The following is a 16,365-nucleotide window of genomic DNA, read 5'->3' as shown; positions in this document are numbered from 1 at the left end:
TGTAATGGATATCAATCAACCAATCAGCTGTTAAATTTAAGTACACAATTAGATAATACCAATTTATGTCAACCAATGACCAAGCATTGCTTCCTTTTGTTCAGTCTGTGGTGTTATAGCTCGCATTAGCAATTAAAGAAAAAAACACTTCATGAACACTTCAAAACATAGTCAGGTCAAAGTGTTTGAATAATTTTAATCTCAAATTTGAATACATTTTACTGGAAGAAGTATGAAGAATATTTGAGTATAATATGTCACAGTTTACTTTATATTGCTATCCTTACATATATGAACTCTAGTGTCCTGCACAGTAAAAACAAAACAAAATCTGGTATCTGAATAATACTGTGTTTACAGTCATGTGAAGAAGAAAGAATACCCTATTAAATTCCATGGTTTGCTCAGCTGTAATACAATACAGTAATAAAATACAATGTGACAAATATAGCAGTGAAGAGTTGTGATATTCTGCAACTCGTTTGAAAAATTAACTTGTTATTGGAAAAGCTACTCTGTTTTGAAAACAGATGAACCACTGTCACACTACTGAAAAATACCGTTAAATCAGCAGTGTTGCTACTGTGTCTTTAAAATTTCATTCTGTTGTCCTCTCTCTCAGTTAAACTCCAGCAACTTGCTACCTTCATTCTGTCAAATTAAGGGATTATGAGCAGATTTGAGATCACAATTAGACCCGCACTACGTTCTCAACAGGGTCAAGCTGCCTAACCTCATTAGCTAACTTCCATCTGAAAAGCTCTGGAAAATATAAAACAATAAGCCTTGGGTTTCTTTTTCCAGCTCCACACTTGAAGTTTGGTGCGGGGGAAAAAAAGAAGTTAGTAGTAGCAAATCATCTTCTGAGCCAGGAGGATGCTGTGGTGACTAAAGGCTTCCTGCAGGATCATCTTAAAGGGTTAGTTCACTCAAAAATGAAAATTCTCTCATTAAAGGTGTCATGAACTGGCTTTTTTTCTTTTTTATACTGTTGTCTGAGGTCAACTAATGATGTTTGTGTGGTTTTTACCAAGTAATAATAAGTAAAAGGCTATTTTCTACATTGGCTTTGAGGCTGTCTTCTGAACACTGGGTTTTGGTGTGTGTGCCGCAATGGAGACTTGGAAGTAAATAAAGTAAACGGCCACGGTTAGGATTGGATAAGATTTGCATATTTAATGAGCTTCAGCTCCACTGTCATATCTATGCCCCTGTCAGTTCACATGAGGTAGAGATTATTTTGAACTGCAACTGCAAAGATTCTCTCGACCACAGGGCTCGTAAACATCTTTATCAAGCAAACACAATGATTTATTTCTCATCCACCTGCGATTGATTGGAATATTATTTCTGTATTACATGGCCCGCAGGATTGGTCGATATAAACACGAACCGCGTGCGCGTACAACCAGATCAAGAAAGAATTTCTGCCGACGGGCGTACGTTTTGGTAGGTCTGGAAAACACACAGCCCCTGGAATACTATTACTAAATATAAAAAAAGACGTTTTACTCACATAAGTGTGTTGCACCATTCCTGTCGGATCCAATATAGAAGGCACAGAATTGTGTCTAAAAAAATCGTTTACAAACGATTCCGCAGTAAAGGAAGCAAACACACATATACGGTCTTCCCCACGTGAGCTGGAAATTCATTAAAAATAAATAAAGTATCACACATTACTAATATTATGATCCGAAGGAAGCTTATGCAACGACTGTGTTCTTCCACAATATCTTGCTATCTTCTTCCATATTGTTATTGCTGCTGGCTAGTGATCCGAACAGCTCCATGAGTCGATGGGCGGGGTTACTGAATTACACATCCTGTAGAGGTGTGTGTTTCGTCGCGTAATGAAAGAATGAAGCACACCATCGTTTTCTGGGCCTGGTGTCTATAAAAGCTTTTCTTTAACTAACAAGGAAGTTTTCAGCTCTAAAACTTACAGGATAATCTAATATTACCATGACCTTTTATATTTCAAAAGCTCAAGGGAAATTGATTTACTAGTTTGATTTTACTAAATAACGACTTATATAGTGATGGGCCGAAATCAAAACAATGTTTTGAACGGTAATGAATCAGCATATTGAGTCATGATTCGGATTGCGTGTCAAACTGCCAAACTGCTGAAATCACATGACATTGGCGTCCGAATCATATTAATCATCAATACGCTGATTAATAACCGTTCGAAACATTGTCGTTGCAAGTCGTTATTTAGTTATTTTGCACACAATACAATTTTTTCCTTCAATAAAATTATTGTAGGATCACTGTAGTGAGATGGACTTCGTAACAACGTCTTTAGTGCCTTTTATGGGTCTTGAGAGAGGAAATGACATTGTGTCAATGAAAGCCTTTCTGAGCCATCGGATTTCAACAAAAATATCTTCATTTGTGTTCCGAAGATGAACAGATGTCTTACATGTGTCGAACGACATTAGGGTAAGTAATTAATGACAGAATTTTCATTTTATATATACATGCATGTGTTAACATCCACACGTGAACTAACCCTTTAAGTTTGTTTTCTCTGTGCTGGCTAGGCCTGACTAAAGTGAGCATTCAAACTGCATCAAGAGGCCGACTAGATTTAAAATGCGATGCTAAAATGGTCTAGACTAGCGTTGTGCTCAAAATCTGGATTGGCATGTTGAGATGTAGATGGTAAGGGTCAGCGAATCTTTGAATTAGCCAAAACATTCCTCAAACGCAATCACACACCCTGTTGGTCATCGGACTAAGATAACCATCTCCCATAATCCCTTCAGAGACTGATGACTTTTTGACCTGTGAGCTTGCTGCCCCTGGTATCACTGTGGCAATCAGTCACAACGCAGCTCAGTCCTTATCCTGCTGATCCTGACTCTGATACACCCTTTGACTGACAGCTCAAATGGGAGTGATTTTAAGGACGGGGGTGCTGCAGAGGGAGGAGGGCATTTGGGGGTTAAAGATAAGATGTGATGAACCTCTTGTGATGGGAACAAGAGAAGAAAGACTGCAGTGTGAACATCCCCACTGTAATCTGGCAAGGCTGAGCATCATGTCAGATGGATCAATGTGACTGCTTTCCATCAGAACAGATTTGATTCGACAGATCGTTCATTAATTCTGGAAAGTACACTGGAAAGTACTTTGAAAACACTTGCAACAACATTAATAACATTATAAACATTACTAATAATGTTATACAAATATGATAACATCATTTTTCATTATAACATATCTAAATAATAATAAAATATTAATAATAATATCTTAATAATATAACATAACATAATATATAAAATAATTATATTATAGTATACCGTATTATATATATTTTTTAATATAAATGTATTAGTAATCTCTTATTATTCTATTTCTTGGTCTGACTAATCTTTTCTGACAAAGCACTTTTTTGTGAACAATGTTATAAAAATAAAATGGAAAATAATACTTTTTAATATTATGATAACAACTATTCAATAAAGATGTTACAGTTCAAACTATAATAATAATAATAATAATAATAATAATAAAAATAATAACCAACTAATCATAAAATATACATTTTTGAATTCCAGTCATTTTCTGTTATTAGTTAATTTGTCGATCTGACTTACTGCTTTTGAAAGACACTTTGTAAATAATAAAATATAGTCAATCACAGCTCATATTATTCAATAAAATGAATAATAATAATAATTATTACTATAAATAAATTATAATATTTATTTATTTAAATATTATATAATTTATTTATTTTGTTTGTTGCTACAGCAGTTAGTTCAGTCTATATTCAGCTATAGCTCTATAACTCCAGGTAGCTCATGCTCTTCCAAAGCAAGGGTGTGTGTGTGTGTGTGTAAGTGTGAAGGAGGGTCAGGGCAGGGGGTACGTTCTGTCGGGCTGCTCTATTGGCAGCAGCCAGAGACAGTGAGGAAGGGAAGCATATATTTATCCCTCCCCACCATGAGCATGGAGCAGCAGGGAACAACAGGTTCCAGAACACAGCCACGCTGGGCTTCTGCTGAGCCCCGGCACACACACATATGTGCACGCGGAGGGATTTGCGCACACGCACACCCACGCACGCATAAGGTCCTTGCACTAAAATACACAATCAATTGACCAATGCATACACACACAGTACACAAACATTCTTACTCACATAGACATAACCTAAACACCTTCTCAGGGGTTATGAAACACATGCTCACATGCTGAGCAGACAGGCGGCAGCTTGGGTCAGGACCATATTTGGCCTTTTCCTCCCGGTCACATGATCAGAGGAGGTGTTGCAACCGTACAGTTTCATCTCATGACATTTATTACCTTAATCAACAAATTTAACAAGGAAAGGGAAAATTGATGGGAGACTGGTGGGGATAAATTCACGAAAGAAGTATTTTTATTCATTCAATAATATATTAGTTTCTATCTCTCTACTGTATTACATAATGCAAGATTTATGTGCAATTTTGAACAAATGACATTAAATGATCAAAAATTCCGTTATAAAGACCCTGATATATTTTAAAACTTACAGAAGAACAGAAAATGCTCTTTTAGGCTTATTCACCCAAAAGTGTCTTTCAGCTACCTGCAAAAGTACCTGTCACACACAAAAATGTACTATTTAGTATGAACTTGTAAATTGTCTGCAAAAAACAATCATAATTTTTTTTAAATTAAAATTAAAATAAGATAAAAACACTAATGTTTTACCGTAGAACAAATGAGGAGCCATAGCAGACAAATTAATGGCCTGTTTAATGCTGTATTTGGTATTGTTATGTTGCAAATAAGCTGTAGAGTAAAAAGGACATCTACCTGACCTCAAACAGCACATGGTGAAACCCCAATGCATTTCACAGATCAATGTGAAAATACAGTAGTCTAACTGACTTGCCTGTCGGCCACTTGCATGCTGAGTTACATGCTGATAATCAATCAATGGCTCTTTGAGGCAGAAATGAATGCGTTTTAATGCAACCCCCACAACTCACTGACAGCTGCATACAAAGTTATTGTGAAAGATTAATTCAGAAAAGTTCAAATCCTCATCAACATTAATAATTCAACTGAGTTTTTTTTCTCTAGCACATTTTACCATTATAAAATACAGTAGAGCTTTAATGGCTGGCACTGCACAACCAATGGCAAGTGAATATGACAAGGCATTGGAATATATAATAATATTGTTTAGGGATATTATTTTAGGGGGTAAGATGGTTAGGACAATTATTGCTACCACTTTAAATGGGTGGTAAAACACAATTTCAATTTTCTAACTTTAGCTAGTGTGTAATGTTGCTGTTTGAACATAAACAACATCTGCAAGGTTACAACACTCAAAGTATAAAGCAAAGGGAGATATTTGCTTTTAAAGAAATCCATTTTTAAGGACTTCAGCAAACGGCCGGTAGGGACTAAAGTCATTCCTTCAGGGTTGCTGACATCACCAGCCCCAATAATTACATAAACCCCTGCTCCGAGAATATTAAATAAGGGGGACATGGCCATTTTTTATTGCTGTGTAGAAGAGTTGTTGTGGTGTTGCCGCAATGCCGACGAAACATTGTTATTTTCATCCGGATTTCAGGTCCACTTTGTTCAGCCTTCCTAGGGATGGGGGAGTTAGGGATCAATGGTTAAAATTTTTAACTCGGCCCCTGATAATTATTACCCAAATCTTGCTGCTGCACACTTTACGGAGGAAAGCTTCCCCAATCGTCGCACGTTCAATGCAGGATTCGCACATCGGCTTGTCTTGAAAGATGGAGCAGTTCCAAATTTAAAAACGGGCCACAACCTGTAAGTATCATTTATTTTTCTTCAATGTGTGTTCCTATAATAGTTCGTACTGCTAATTGTATGGTGTAGCAAGGAAGTAAACAAATGACAATGCTGCTTGGCTCTGCAAACCAAATAATGAAATAATGAAAAATAATGATTTAAAAAAAAAAACGAAGCACATGTTAGAGTGCAAACACAATCAAGCCTTCGATAGAATGTGTTTTACCACTCCTTTAAACACATAATAAAATATTGAGATAGCCTCAAATGGATTTCATTTATTTTTTATCATATATATTCTCTACTGACAGTGGTGGCTTAATGTTCTGTAATGTCATTAATATTGAATGCATTATTATTAGATTTTTAAGATTTTTTTATCACCATTACATGAACCTTATTTTTTCAGTTTTTCTGTTGAACCTTATTTTTTATGTTCCATTGCATACAAAACAGTCATGCCAATAAAATAGTTTGAAATTGGTCTTTAAAAGAAAACATTACTAAACCAAAGAAAAAAGTGTGGGAATGTAATTCACCATGATATTCACCATGATATGTAATCCACCCCCCCCCCCCATGTGCCCTGACTCTGTGTTCAGCCCTACCTCTCATCTTCTTGCCATTGTTTGCTTGAGAATCTGACCGTCCACAGAGTCATCATTGTTATTTTAATGCAAAAGACAAAGGCATCTTAGAAGGCTTTTTTCTTTTCTATAGGGCAATTTGACACCTCTTAATCCAAAACTTCCTCTGGCTGCCCCGTTGGGAGGAGCGGACACAGAGGCTCGGGTCCATTGTGCATTCGCGGTCATTAGCACCTGGGCTGCGGGTTCCCTGTAGACCGACTACTGACGCAGATCACTGAGCACTGGGGCGAGAGAAGTCACACGTATTTCCCCCGTTGCGTATCACGCGTCACTGTAGGAATGCGTGTGGATGTTAACACATGCATGTATATATAAACACGCTTGTAAGGGATTTGCATTCAATTTTAAACTGGATTTTGAACCAAGTGCATCGTTATGCCGTTTTCCGGGTGCCTATGTTTCCATAGGAGTGAAATATAACAAGTGGACAGAAACATGTCACATGAACAGGTTCACTGAGGATAAATCATTCAACTCCATGGCAACCATCATTTATGTACCATCTGTTGGCACGCTGCCTCTGAGAGCGCATTCTCAAATCCTAAAAACACTGAGCACAGCCCTCATTAGAAAGCCATAGATTGGCAGATGCACTGGCTAGCTATTCTAAATCTGCAGAACAAAAGCAAAGCAGATGAAGCATTTGGCTTGGCAGTGTTTTATATTATGTTTCTGGGTGACTCACTCTGGGATTAAAGACTGAAAGATTTAAATAGGCTGAGGACATAATTCCATTATTCTTATTTTGGTCTCTCTGTCCGTCAATCACTTAACTGCAAATGAGCCACGTTTGAACGAAGCTTGCAATGAAGGACACTAGAAACCCGGCACTGTGGGGAAACCACAGGATGTTTGGCATCACACTGCAACACTTTTAATGCGCTGTGCAAGACTCATGAATTATGAACCACTGAAACATTAACTTAACTTAGTTAATTCAGCCAGGCAGGTTCCATAATTCAGATCATGTATGAGTCATTAGGGACTTATTTTAAAAAAAAGTCATTAAAAAAGCTGTGCTGTCGTGACAGGTTCTCACTCTTATATGGTAAACTGAGTGATGGTGGCTGTGATCCATCTTTATGTAACCCCAGCATCCAGCGTTTTACAGCAGAGCTCTGTACACAGGACCCATTCTCTGTCACATCATGAATATGATCTACCGGATGTATCACTGACACTCAAATATACTTCATGTGGCACAGTTTTTCAGATTCTGTTAGCAGAAAGGCGCTAGAAAATGCCTAACATTCAGTTAAATAACTTATAATCACTTAAGCATTATACAGCAGTTAGTTCTGGTCCTTTAATCATGATTGGTGTTCGAAGAGTCAGCACAGAAAGCGAGGCTGCGAAGTATAGACTTGCAGTGTTTTCAATGGCATCTGCTTTAAAAAGCTGTATAAATCTCCAAGATCACTTACACTCTAAAAAATAATTCAGTGGCGTAGTAAATATCACAGTAATAATTAACCTTATTAACTTAATAAAATCTCTCAATATCATTTACTTGATGGTTTTAGTTAAACATACCAAAATAATTGACTAAAAATCCAAACAGTTAATTTTGTCAAAAATTTATAGTTATATTTAAGTTTTTTTCACTAAAATAATTTAGTATTCAAATAACCAATTCTTTATTTTAAATATACTTAATACATTTGTGAAATTTATTTCAAAATATTTGAGAATGGAGAATTAAACCGATCTGTTTCAAGAACCACAAATATTACTTAATTAAAATTAAGATTATTAATATTTAACACACACTGAAGAAATTGAGTAAGTTTACTCGATTAAAACAATGCACCCCTCCCCCACCCCCTGACGTGACGACAGCTCGACGCTTGAGTGAGTGCGGATATTTGAATTCTCCTCAGTCAGTCACCAGAGCAGTTTCTCTTCTCAGCGTCGCAGAATTGGGGCATTTCCTCTGTGAAATTCAGGTTTGTATGTTTTGTTTTTTATCTAAATAATCATTACTGTGCTAAAAGGCATTTTATTTAATTCAAAACAACATACAGGGACAGTGTGAGTCACCTTAAGTTAACGTGTGGCGTTGGTCTTTGAAACGCCTGCTGTGTTGCTCAAAACACACAACTTTAATTCGTAAAGATAATGAATTTGGATGATAAAATCTTATTAAAACTGGGCACTGTTTATTTATTGTCAGGTTATGGAGTCTGGCGCCTCGCAGCATCTTTCAGCTAGGAATGAAACGCAGGACAGCGGTCTCAAGTTCAAAGTCCACCCGCAGACCGCTAACGTTTGTCCATCTCAGGCTCGAGAAACAGCGCTGATACGGTGGAAATGGGATAACAGACCGGTTGATTACACTTGAATTACTTTTAAATGTTTAATTTTTACTTCTAAAATGTTTGTTACATGAGTTTAAATGTTGTAAAATAACTGTTATTCTTGTCAAAACAGTCATATATGCTGCTGTAACGTTATTGCTGTAACGTAACGTTACTCATCGACAATAAAGGCCATGTCATGTATAAGTGTGTTTGTGTGGACTGTGGAGTATTTTACAAAGGTTTAGAGGAAATTGAAGTTATACTATACAAGTTAGTAATACTCATAAATAAAAGCTGTTCATATTAGTCATAAATATTGGTTTTTAAATGCTTTTTACCCAATTTTTTCTACTTAATTGAATTTGTTAATGTAACAAATGCAGTTACTCAGATCTACTTAATTTTTTTACTTACATTTACTCAGTTCATATGGTGTCTATAATTGATTTCACTGCTTTAAAATGTACTCAATTTTTTTAGTGTAAAAATGTTTCACTAAAAAAATTGAGTAAATCATAGTATAAGTTTTTAGAGTGTATACTTTTCCACAGATCATGTTGTCTGGATTATTTCTTTGTCTACTGAAATTTCTTGGAAAAATATTTTGTCAGCAGAACAATACAAAAACACTAACAAAACAAATGTAGAGATGTGTCTATCCCTCACAGCCTCACTTGCATTCCATCTGAAAAAGATGGTGCTGCTGTGAAGGTCAGTCGACTAAAAGCTTATAAGTGGTGCGATACAAACAGCAGGATTGCACTGATTTTAAAATTCTGCCTGATAATAGATAAACCAAAAATTACTTTTATGGTTTGGTTGATAATCTATAAATGGCTGATATTAAAATACCATACTATATTTATATTGAAAAGTTATTTTAGGCATCACAACCTTATAATGTAAAGTATGGCAGATGGATATTCATTTTTAGTTTGGCTGATGATTACATTACAGTGTAATCAAATTATTAGCCTTTTAAAGATGAACTTTAGGTGATTGTTAGATTATCCAAAAGGTCATCTGTTAACATGACAACAAAAGAAGCATGAACAATTAAATATCCAGTATTGACGTACTGTATACAGGTATTATATTACTGGTATTATATCCTTCATGAATTACAGTATTCCTTAAAGGTGTAGCGTGTGAATTTTAGCAACATCTAGCGTTGAAGTGAATTGCATCCCCCAAGTCTCAGCCCACACTTTCTAAGCCCATAAAGAATCTACAGGGGCTGACACAGGACAGGTCGTCGGAGAGAGCAGAGAGTGACTAGCGCTCTGTAGAGAAATTTGTCTCTTTAGGGCTACTGTGGAAACATGATGATGCAAAATGGCGATTTCACTGTAAGGGAAACTGTGGTGTATGTAGATAGAAATGGCTCGTTCTAAGGTAATAATAACAACGGCATATTATATAAGGTCATTTTACTCCACTGGAAACATAATAATAGTTATGTGTAGTATTTTTCCTTACTGTCAGTAGATCCTCATAAATATGACACATTGAACCTTTAATACTAGCGCTCTTGGAGCATTAGATTCATCCAATCATATTAGATTATGCAACCAACAACTGTTACATACATTTCAATATTTGTGCTGCCTTATTGAGTTACTTTGGTGAAAAAATTAATGGCAACCTAAAATGCCTGGAGTGTTACCAAGCAGGACCACTGATGCTAAACAAAAAGCCTCATTCTTTCAGAGCACTTGGCGGCCAAGGGCTACGTAAGCTTTTTACAGCATTTCTCAATAGAGGCATCAACCAAGAGAATGGAGAACAGTACAACAGACTTGAAAGAGATCCACATCAAAGGGAGCTGGGAATGGCTACTGTAAAGTGCACCAGGGGCTTTGAGGGACTTTTTCTTAAGATAAAACATATTTTATGGAGCTGTTAGAGTTGACCCAAAGTGCTGTTCTAGGGTCAGTTTTAGCAGTTATCCTTTTATTGCTGAAAGACTGATGAAGGCTTATTGTAAACTACAAATATCTCAGAGCAAAGACGATTTCACTACTGTCTGAATGCTGAATTGCCTCGCTAACGTCATCATAACCCATTCTACCAGATCATCTGAAGCATTTCTCTCTCCTCCTTACATAAAATTACACAATTGAGTGTAGATAATAGTAGAGGGTTCAAATAAGACCATATCTTTTTTTTCTACCCTACCACTGTAAATGGATACTCTAAAGTTAAACAATGCATATTTTATCTTCCTCATCTGAACTTAAAAGAGAAGCTTTAACTGAGTTTTCAAATCTATCCACACTGATGTTTTCCAAAAGTTTCTCATCCACACTGAAAAATCAATAAACGCCCAATTCAACTTCCTGCGCATGCGTTAAACCTCATAAAAGCTCACTGAGATGATACAGACATCATAAAGTCAGGGTCAAAAAGGATCATTTTATTTAGCAAAATACCTCACTATTCACTGATGCGTCCAGACCTCAGTCAACCATTATTATGTTTGGGTCTAAAACACAACTCCTGTGTTTTTCCACAGGACAGCACATGCAAGTACATTTTCTGTCATTCTTGCAGGACTGTGATGTGAAGTGTGCAAAGTAACATATTTTAGCAATTGTGTGAAAGTGAATAGCACATAACTGGCACAGCAGTGGTATAAACATACACATCTATTGGTACAGTAAGTGTCACATGACTAAACATGCCTCATCGTTTTCAAATACCTCCGTCTTCACAGTTCACACTTCAACGCAAAGACAGCGTTTTTAAATGTATTCGATTCGGAGAGCGTTTTCAAAAAGCTACATTTCCGTCGAAGGCCAAAACGGAGAGAAAAAGATGAGTATTCAAAACAAATGGCCTAAGAAAAGTATTCGACACATATTATTCAATAAAGTAGCAGGGTTATAATAGTTAACTAAAACCATTAATATTAATTACTTGAAATTAAATAAATGTTAGCTGAAATAAAAAATAAAATAAACTGAAACTCATTCGAAGTTCTAGCTTAAAGGGATAGTTTACCCCAAAATGAAAATTCTGTCAGTATTTACTCTGTTCCAAATCTTTATGAGTTTCTTTTTTTCTGCTGAACAGAAGAAAATATTTTGAAGAATGTTTGTAACCAAGCAAATAGAGCAAACATTGACTACCATAGTAGGGAAAAACACTATGGTAGTCAGTGGTTGCTCTCTCTGCTTTGTTACAAACATTCTTCATAATATCTTTTTTTGTGTGTGTTCAGCAGAACAAAGAAACTCATACAGGTTTAGAACAACTTGAGGGTGAGCAAATGATGACAGAATTTTCAGTAAACATTTTTGGGTAAACTATCCCTTTAACCTGATATACTAGCTAAAACAGAAATATTATACATTATACATATTATAAAAATATAGATGTTTAAAAAAAAGTGAATTGAGCTCTATTTCGTGTATTTTTGCGTTTGTATTTTTTTACAGTTAGAAAAGTGAAATCGTGTTTTACTAACCCTTTAAACTAAATCAAAATTTGCTGTCAAAATTAACACTGGAATACATGACCAGTTTACCGACAACTGATGAGGCAGAGCTGCGTTGCATAATATATTTAATTAAGAAAGTCTATTCAAACAGACTACTTGAGTTAGCAAAGAAATCAAAACAGTCAGGCAGCTAACATTGTGCTAGATCTGACACCGGCACAAGCAGATTGAAAAGGCAAATAACATTGAATGGTGATTTTTGCACTAAAAAGAAATCTCTTTTTGAAGGTCAAATAATGAAACTTCCATTTGAAATTATGTGGATCCGAGGACACCAAATTGACAGAGAAAAGCCAGACTGTGTTTAGACCCAAGTCAAAGATGCTAAAATTCAAAAAGAGTGGAAGTCTGCTCATGATGCAGTAAGTGAAACCTAACTTATATAGAGGATAAAAAGGCCTACATTTTGGTTATGCTGCATGACTCAGCAGAATTTAAAACCAAGTCGCATTGTTCAATGTTTGTCATTGCTTGATTTAGATGAAAACTCAGTAGGCTTTTGTTCCCTCTTGGATGTTACCTCAAACTTGCATCACAATTTCTCATTTATTTTCACGTGTGTCATTAATCTGCAGTTTTTATTGAAAATTGAGTCATTAATTACTCCCCCTTGTGTCGTTCAACACCCGTAAGACCTGATAGTTTAGTTTTTGTGCACAAAAAAAACAACTAAATAACAACTTATATAGTGAAGGCCGACTTCAACACACAGCTTCCCGAAGTTTCGAAGCATTATGAATTTTCATTTGCATTTTCTCCATATGCTCATTTACGTACAAGCATGTTCTCTTACCTGCTGTTAAACTTCTCAGGATGTTTTTCTCTCATTAAGTGGAAGCGATGCGCTATGGATGCGTCCTGAAAGGGGACACAGAAAACAGGAAACAGGTTAACTGCCTCTTTTTGCTAAACATAAAACTGTCTCCGGCTAATTAGCTGCAGACAATTCTGTCGAATGGCTAAAGGAGCGCCCCTCCTAAATCAAGTGTTCAGAATCTGGACTGAGGGGAAACTGCGGCCTTGGGCCATACAGCACAGCCATAAAGCTGTTCAGACATGACCCAGGCGATGTGGCACAGCCATCCCTGTTGACATTGATCAATGTTTAACTCTCTATGGAATGTCAATTAATTATTTCCATAAAAATAAAAACAACACTCCAACAAATTATTAGAATTAAAAGACAGCCTCTGAAAACAAACAATGCTATAAACATTAAATATTAATATATATATATATATATATATTAATATATATATATATATATATATATATATATATATATATATATATATATATATATATATATATATATATATATATATATATATATATATATATATATATATATATATTTTTTTTTTTTTTTTTTTGGTAGGATCAGCCTTGCAGGGAACACACATCCTGAGGTGCTCCTTAAATGTATGTAGATATCTTATTTTTTCTGCTTATTTGCCAAGTTAAAAATATGTTTTTGTTCCAAAACAAAAACATTGTATAGCATAGAAATATAGATAAATCTACACTGAAAAAAAAATTCAGGCCCCTATTGAAAATGTTCTAGTGACTGACTACATCTACATTTTTCAGTTGGCCAAATTTAATTTCTGTGAATTGATGCAATTTAATTCCCAGAAATTCAGTTTGGCCAACTAAAAAAATTAGATGTAATCAGTCACTAGAACATTTTCAATTGGGACCAGAATTTTTTATTATACAGTGTAGAACAAAAATTGTTTTACCATTTTATTACCTTGCACTTCAGTGGAATTGCACTTGGATCAAGAGGAATTATTATATTACTGCACTGCTTTGTTTACTTTGAACAGTTCATTATAACATGACTGTATTTCAACAAACTTTTGGGGTCTGTAAGATTTGTAATGCTTTTGAAAGAAGTCTCATGCTCACCAAGCATTTTGCCTATTTTTATTGTCAAAATATCCATCATTAGAACATAATACTATTAAAGTGTTAAAGTGAAACCTTAGTTGCACACTAGATTTCAAATTGGTGCAATAAAAATAGCCATGCCTAGAAAACGAGAGCTTCTCAGGTATTAACGGCCCCTGTTTCACATCATGAGCTCATGTGCTGTGGGGGAGGGATCTGTTTGTTGGCTCTGTTGCTGTGGCCTGAGGGGTAGATGATTGTGCAGATAGGCCTGCTGGACAAAGTACACAATTCTGGAAATGGGGCCACAGCACTAGAGTGCCTGATGAAAAAATAAATAAATACAGTGAAGCGGGATGCACAAGTGATGGTATCGGCAGGAAAGAGGCTTTCCAGGAATGCCAGAAGATGATGGGGGGAGGGGTGGGAAGGGCCAAAGAATAGGACACTGAAGACCAGAAAATGAACAGTCAAACTAGTGAGCACTTCATCATACTTATGCATAATTGTTTCCCTAAACAAAACCATTCCAGGGATTTTCTAGACATATTCCTGGAAGCAAATACTTGTCAGCTAAAAACAAAGGTTGAGGGGTATTGTAAGTATACATGGGAAAAAAAGAAGAAGTGCTTATCAGCTGCCTGTGCAAGAGGAATCATTAATAAATTATCTTATTATGAAACAGCATAGGGCCAATTCATGTTAAATCAATGATCTTATTTATTTTATTAATTTCAATGTAAAAGTAAATGTTTTAAACATTACAGTAAACGGATTTACTGAAGATAATTTAAAGGGTTAGTTCACCCAAAAATGAAACATCCGTCATTAATTACTCACCCTCATATTGTTCAACACCTGAGACCTGATAAGACCTGATACATGATTCGGATCGTGTGTCAAACCGCCAAACTGCTGAAATCACGTGACATTGGCGATCCGAATCATGAATCGATACGCTGATTCATTCAGCGGTTCGAAGCTTCAAAGCTATGTTTTGAAATCGGCCATCACTATATAAGTTATATAATATTGTATAAATTATTCTCGTCGCTCAATAAAATTATTGTAGAACCAATGAAGTGAGATGGACTTTGTAATCACATTTTTAGTGCCTTTATGGGTCTTGAGAGAGGAAATGTCATTGTGGCCAATGGAGGCCTTTCTGAGCCATCGGATTTCAACACAAATATCTTCATTTGTGTTCCGAAAATGAACAAAGGTCTTACGGGTGTCAAATGACATTAGGGTAAGTAATTTAAATTAATGACAGAATTGTCATTTTTGGGTGAACTAACCCTTTAATTATTGTTATCAAGCACCATGACCACACACTTGACGTGTACTGTGTACACTTTCCCGAAATGGAAGCGGTTCAAAACTAATCTGCCATGAAAATAAATTATATAACAATACAGAAGTGTCATTGTCAACTAAAACCATTTAAAAAACCATTGCCTTAGCAAACACTAATTATTAAAAGCACCGCCATGAAAGAAAAAAATTCAGTTCTAAATACTTTTCTGCAAAACAACCACATCAGCTACTTCAATACCATTATCCTGTCAACTTGAACGATATGAAGTTGTGCCTGTACGGACCTAAGGGTGGCTGAGAGCATAAGAGATCAAAGAGCGAGTTAAAAGGTTGTTTGCTTTTGCAGCACCAACCCAGAGCGGAATCCACCGTCAGTGAAGCAGCCTTGATTAAAATCAAAGCAACAGTGCGCAAACAGAAGAGCTAATTGATGAATCAGGACTGCAACCGTAACTGATTATTTCTATATTTACACGCGCACATGTAAAAGACAGAAGAGCTCAAAGCCACCACATCCTTCACTAGGCCTGAGCCTGAATACATTCACACACACACACGTAACACCTGTCTCAGAGTTTCGCTGTGTAATATAACGATGGATCTCGGCACACTGCAGTGCTCACCGTGTCACACACTCAGACAGAGAGGAAGTGTGTGTGTGTGAGATTCTCAGGGTTTGATAGCTGCTGGCACGCCGATCAAGCCACGAGCAGACGATGCTACGTTAGCACCTGTGCTGGCTTCCTGCCCGTGCTTGCAGGTGCTGCGGCGGTCACATGGGAGAGGGTACAGGAAGAGTGTGTGTGTGTGTGTGTGTGTGTGTGTGTGGGGGGGGGGGTGGACTCGTATCCCGCACATATCCAAACCACTCTTACAATGAATTGCGTTCTGCGCAAAGGGTATGTGCACTTACGGT

At 36.3% G+C, this 16,365-nt stretch overlaps 1 protein-coding gene across 3 annotated transcripts in view; it reads right to left on the bottom strand.

Annotated features, from left to right (window-relative positions):
• Positions 1-16,365, bottom strand: part of LOC137075321 (diacylglycerol kinase beta-like) — a 154,076-nt gene that overhangs the window by 26,181 nt on the left and 111,530 nt on the right. For all 3 annotated transcript variants that reach the window (XM_067443716.1, XM_067443715.1, XM_067443717.1), the window contains one exon: positions 13,033-13,097. In XM_067443716.1, the coding sequence (XP_067299817.1) occupies positions 13,033-13,097 (65 nt within the window). The remainder of the gene's footprint in view (positions 1-13,032; positions 13,098-16,365) is intronic.

This window comes from Pseudorasbora parva, chromosome 5, assembly GCF_024679245.1.
Source record: "Pseudorasbora parva isolate DD20220531a chromosome 5, ASM2467924v1, whole genome shotgun sequence".
NCBI classification, from domain to species: Eukaryota; Metazoa; Chordata; class Actinopteri; order Cypriniformes; family Gobionidae; genus Pseudorasbora; species Pseudorasbora parva.
This window is presented reverse-complemented; position numbering and strand designations above follow the sequence as displayed.